At 41.9% G+C, this 6,104-nt stretch overlaps 1 protein-coding gene across 1 annotated transcript in view; it reads right to left on the bottom strand.

Moving 5' to 3' along the window:
- LOC108804663 (sulfotransferase family cytosolic 2B member 1-like) overlaps positions 1-5,818 on the bottom strand; it is a 37,128-nt gene extending 31,310 nt beyond the window's left edge. Inside the window, exon 1 of the mRNA XM_018576504.1 lies at positions 5,678-5,818. Within this exon, the coding sequence (XP_018432006.1) occupies positions 5,678-5,813 (136 nt within the window). The 5' untranslated portion in view covers positions 5,814-5,818. The remainder of the gene's footprint in view (positions 1-5,677) is intronic.
- Positions 5,819-6,104: the final 286 nt, after the last annotated feature.

The following is a 6,104-nucleotide window of genomic DNA, read 5'->3' as shown; positions in this document are numbered from 1 at the left end:
AAAAAAAAAAAAGGGAACAGTTTAAAAAAACTGACAGAAAAGGAAAAAGAGTTTTTAAATACTAAAAAAGGGTCTAAAAAGGAAGGGAGACAACAAGTATTCAAAAAATCAAGCACTCAATATATCCCAAACAGTTCAAATCCAAATTTTTTACGCCACTTAGCTCCCAGGCAATTTGTTCGCCAAGCCCTGTGTGAGCAAAGGATGAGTAACCATATACTTGTTCATGGATGAGGATTATTAGGTGGCCAAGCAACATATGATATCTCAACATCATAACTGCCAAATACAATATGGCTTCCAGAGGTCACCAAGGTCGGCGGCCATTTTTTATATTTTTTTATAATTCATGAAATCATGACCTGTTTTTTTTTATCTCTCTAACTACAATATCTTCTCATGCGCTATGACCGGCTCTACTGCTTGGCCACCTTTATTGCTGCTTGTGTTTTTGTTATATATATATATATATACATTATATGTAGGTGTGTAATCATTTACAATTAATGCCCAAAAATAGGTAAAAATAAAAAACATGTCTGTAACTAAGGGTTTTCTTAAAACGGGGAAAGGAATTTGGTCTCCATTTTAAAACAGATACAAATTAAAGAAATAGTTATAAGGGGATACAATACTAACAAGTTTCAAATTTGAAAAAAAATGCAATGAGTTAATAAATGAGACCTCTCTCCCATTCCTGACCCAGATAAATAGAGAAAAGGTTCATTTGAAATACCAGACACCATATATGCTGTAAAAAAAAGTCCTCTATGGACGAAATGCATTGCTTTTTTGAAATTGGCTAGCCTATTTAAAGACCTGAGCCGGATCGAGATCTGCATGACAAAGAGCTTTGGAATAATCACACAGACGTCACATGTACGGAATTAAATGAGTAAACAATTTAAGGCGAAGGACATTGCATTATTAACAGGTGAGATCCATCCGATATATACACCCATACACGGAAGATTTATATTGTCCAGATCTAATTGGAAACTCTAGTGTAACATGGACGTGTTTGGTGACAGCGCCTCAGGAGTATAACCAGGAAAAGAAAAGTAAGGGTGGGAAATAAAAACCATATAGCCGACAGCATTGCATGCTGATTAAATTCTATTAGTTGACCACGTGACGAGAAAGTAACACACTCCTGCCAAATTAGTCATTGACTGCAGCTCTGACCAATTGGTAATGTTTAATAAAAGTAGATATGGAAACCCATGTTGTTGCCCTGCAAATCTGGTCTGCTGAAACCCCTGCTGCTGCTGCCCACAAAGAGGACATCGCCCTTGTGGAGTGAGCCCTGAAGCCTTCGGGCAGAGATATCCCTGCTGCCCGATAGGAGTTAATGATGGTAGACACCATTCATCTGCTCAATAGCTTTAGTCGTAGCAGGTCCCTTTTTTGCTCTCGCTGATATAACAAATAATCTCTTGGACTTTCTCCATTCTCTGCAACGTTCAACGTATATATGTAAATATCTGACTAAGTGCAGACATTTGTCTGCCGCTTGAGAATTGAGAGTTGTCAACATGATATCTTGGTTCATATGGAAACTGGAATGGACCTTAGATAAGAAATCAGGGACAGTTCTTAGAATTACTCTATCTTCTTGAAAGATGAGAAAAGGTTGTTCACAACTTCAAGCCTGGAGTTCAGATACTCTCCTACCAGAAGCTAAGGCTACTAAGGCAACCGTCTTGTAAGACATTAATTGCAGGGAAACCACTTCCATTGGTTCAAACAGAGACTCTAAAAGTTTTTCCAAAACAAGAGGAAGGTCCCAAGATGGATAGAGAGGCCATTTTGGAGGATTAACTTTCCCTACCACTTTCAGAAATCTAACAATGTTGTGATCTTGTGACCATCTGAAACCGGTGATTGCTGATATAGCCTGTACTTGCACTTTGAGTGAACTTGGACTTCATTTCTTATCCAGACCCGTTTGCAGTAATTCCAGCATCGATTTTGAAGAGGGTTGAGCAGGATAAACATTGTTATTCCTGGCCCATGAGGAAAAAACACACCACATCCTACAATATGATGCGGAAGTGGTCGTTTTCCTGGATTTCAAGAGTGTGCTGATGACAGCCTGGGAAAACTTCCTCAATCTTTCCCTTTCAACAGCCATGCCGTCAGCTGAAGCTTCTGACGATTCGGGTGTAGGACTGGTCCTTTAGATAAAAGGTTCACTAACCCCGGAAGTTTCTATGGAGTCTGAACACTCAGAGACAGCAGTAGAGGAAACCATGGCCGTCTCGGCCAATATGGCATGATGGCAATGACTGTCACCCTCTCTTTCTGCACCCTTGGAAGCACTGGCATGATCAGCAAAAAGGAGGAAAAAACATATGCCAGCGTGCAATTCCATGGATGCGACAGAACATCCCGGCCTTCCACCCTCAGATCGAATCTTCTCGACAGGAATCTGCTGACTTGGCAATTTCTGTGAGAAGCCATCACATCCACCTGTCCATCTTTGTACCAGCCTGCTGAAAATTTGCTTCGACAGAGACCATTCTGTTGGGTCTATATGATTACTGCTCAAATAGTCCGATACTTGGTTCTCTGGACCTTGTAAGTACACTGCTTTAATTCCTAGCACATTCCGCACTGCCCATCTCATAAAAGGAGATAGGATTTGCATCATGTTGGGGCTCCTTGTACCCCCCTGATGGTTCAAATATGCTACAACAGTGGCATTGTCCACCATGACTTTGACCCACTCGTCTTGTACCCGGTCCTGGAAGAATAGAAGTGCCCGAAATATTACTGGATCGAACCTCCAAACTGTAACCTTCCATGACTATCTTCAAGAGCCACTGGGTCAGTGGGTCTCCCCACAATGATTAGAGAGAGATTAAGCCACTTTCAGCCACTGATCTCTCCTCCGATCACTGGACGCGGAAGTGCTGTGTATTACATCACTTCCGGTGTCACTGTACACAGTCTCCGGCTCTCAGAGCCAGGACAAGAAGCTGGGAAAGCAGATCTCGGCTTCCTCAGCTTTTTGAGGTCTCTAGGTGATATTAGGGGTCTAAAAGACCCCTGATGCCTCCATAAAGAGGACCTGTTACACCCTATATGCTATTGCACAGGGTGCTTGTTAGTCCCCTATGTAATATCCATAGGGTATTACATAGGGGACTAATCCTCCCCAGTGGGGAGGATAGAAAGTGAAAGCCGGCCGAGCGCTGCAGGAGGAGAGCGCTGTGTTTGTGGGTTTTTTGGGGGGGTGGGGGTGCCAAAAAGAAATCTTGCACCAGGGCCCTTTGTCCGCCACTGATTCTATCCAGGAGTCTGTGCCTGCTCACCCCCTTCTTTATATCCTCTTCCAGATCCTCAATCCACAGCTTGGATGTTCGGGATACAGAAGATAGGGCCACTGCCAAATAAAGATCCATCCCCAAAGCAGTGTAGGCTTTTACTAAATTATGCTCAATTTTACGCTCCATGGAATCTTTGAGGGAGCCTGCGTTGCCGACTGGCAAGGCGGTGTGTATCTCCAACCTGACTACTGCCACATCCACTTTAGGGGCTGCGTCCCAGGCACTGGAATCCGTACTACTGATAGGATAGAGACGAGAAAATCTCCCTTTTGCCCCTATTCTTTTTTGGGATATATCCCATTCCTCTTTAATTAGCTTTTTGGTGATTTTGCTCACTGGAAAGCATGCTCTGCTTCATCTTTGTCCTGCAAAATGTTTGCTTGAGGGAGACAAGACTTCCTCCTGCTCCTTCATGCATAATGTTTTGCGCACCAAGGCATTAAGCGTATCCACTTTCTTGGGTTCAAGCGAAAAGGCAGTTGTTGAGCCTTCCTGATCCAAAGAAGAGGAGTATTCTCCTTCTGACAGTGAAATCTCTTCTTCCGTATCTACCGAGGAATCATATCGAGAGCTAGCAGTTCTCTGCCTCTTACGGGAATGACTGGCCTGTTTTACCCCTTTAGCCACCGCCTGCTGGATAAGATCCAAGATGTCCGTAGAAGATCTGGAAGCACCCGCAGCTTTAGTAAAACAACTCTCCCAGAGCTTCTTCCCTGCCATAGCTTTGGCATCACAAGCATGACATGTGGCAGATTTTCCTTTTATCTTTTCTGAGGATGCCGAGGACTCTATCTCCACAGGGCTCAGCTCCACTGATCCAGACCTGTGAAGTGAGGTACAGCTTTCCATGGCGTTCTGTAAGGGATCAATATCAAGGAAGCTACTGAAACTGTACTTGTCTGCTTTATATAGAAAAATAATTTTAGGTTTGCACCAAAACTCTGCATCGTATGACGCCACCGCTGATTCCTTCCCTGCGCATGCACAGAGGAATCCTGAAGCCGCGACTGTCCACACAAACATTCCCCTCAGCGCGCCGAACTGATGCTCCCGGACAGATGCGAGAGGAACTACACACAACGCCAGCCAAGTCAAAGGTAAGCAAAAGATCCTCCATAACAGAGCTTACCTGACCGGTGGCGAGGGCTGAGTCATGGAATGCTGAAGCCCTAAGTTCCCATACCATGGCCGTTACCCCCAGGGTCACTGCCGGCCTCTTCAAGGCACCAGGAACTTCGTTTAGCTTCTCCAAGGGGACAACCTTGCCTGGGGCCGATACTTGAGGACCTCGTAGGGGAGAGAGGCTGAACTCCCTCGTGCCCATCAAATTCATCCATAAAAGTTCTTCCCAGAGGTAACTATATATCACTCCCTGTCCTTGGGGGACAGGAACAAAAAAAAGACAGGGAAACTCGAGAGAAGGAGGGGCTTATATGGGCCAAGGGTATTTGGGTGCACTCTCAATAGTGCAAACAAGGTGCCTTTGAAGCTCCTTCATGTTAAAGAGCTACTTAGCCACAGTCATTGTACTCCATAGTATGGATTCACTTTCATAGTGAGTAATACAAATCTATTTTTTTAATCCAGCACATCTGAACTAACAGTTATGTTTCCGGTTGGTAAATAAGAATACATTGTTGTTGGCATTGATAGCAAGATTATATATAGAATTAGTATTGCTTCTAACATCTGTGTTTCTCTAAATTGTCTCTTTGTTATACACTCTTTGTCCTACAAATAAAGTATAGAAAGAAATAGTAATATCATTGAGTAATCATTAGGGGAAAGGTGACGGTGAAACAACTTCCTCCTGTCTTGGCAGACTCGGATAAAATCATTATTCCATGGTGCTCTTCTCAGATTCTGTGCCTGAGTATGATAACTTGACAAAAGTTCACAGACTGCTTTTTTTAATGATAAAATCTAGAGTTTTTCTTTAATGTTTTATATTTAAACTAATGTACAGGTGAAACTCGAATAATTAGAACATTGTGCAAAGACTCATTACATGCAAAGCAAGATAATTCAAGCCATGATTTGTCATAATTGTGATGATTATGGCTTACAGCTCATGAAAACCCCAAGAACCCCAAATCCACAACCTCAAAAAAGTAGATTATTACATGCAATCAATAAAACAAGGATTGTACATAGAACAATATCGGACCTCTGAAAAGTACAAGCATGCATATGTACTCAGTACTTGGTTTGGGCCCCTTTTGCAGCACTTACTGCAATTACTTTTGCACGATATTCTAATTATTCGAGTTTCACCTGTATATTGTAAGGTCAGGAATTGAGTCCTGCAGACTTGTAAAGTAATTAGTAAGTTATCTTTAAATTACCTGATTTAGGGTAGGTGACATTGAAGACATCATCATCCAGGACTTTAAATTCATTTTCCGCATAATTGAGACTACTTTCTGAGTGTACCGTATGCGCAAATTTGGCTCCTTTGTAATAAAAGTGATCAAATGACATATTTATCTGTAAAGAGATGTAAATACAAATGTTATACATGAACAATAGCTTTGACACAAATAAGAGCAACCAGATCAGTATTGACTACTCTACGTGCATGGAGATTAGATAATTCTGACACGCAGCATTCAAACAGAGAAAGTTTTAACATGTAGGTCTGTGCAAAAATATGTAGAACATCTTTCCAATACATACATATATATATTTAAAAAAATGCTGCATGAATATTTATTTACTATTATTATAGGTATTTATATATTACCAACAATTTACACAGCACTTTACATATGG

The sequence above is a fragment of the Nanorana parkeri genome, unplaced genomic scaffold, assembly GCF_000935625.1.
Source record: "Nanorana parkeri isolate BGI_ZX_2015 unplaced genomic scaffold, ASM93562v1 scaffold69, whole genome shotgun sequence".
Taxonomy (NCBI): domain Eukaryota; kingdom Metazoa; phylum Chordata; class Amphibia; order Anura; family Dicroglossidae; genus Nanorana; species Nanorana parkeri.
This window is presented reverse-complemented; position numbering and strand designations above follow the sequence as displayed.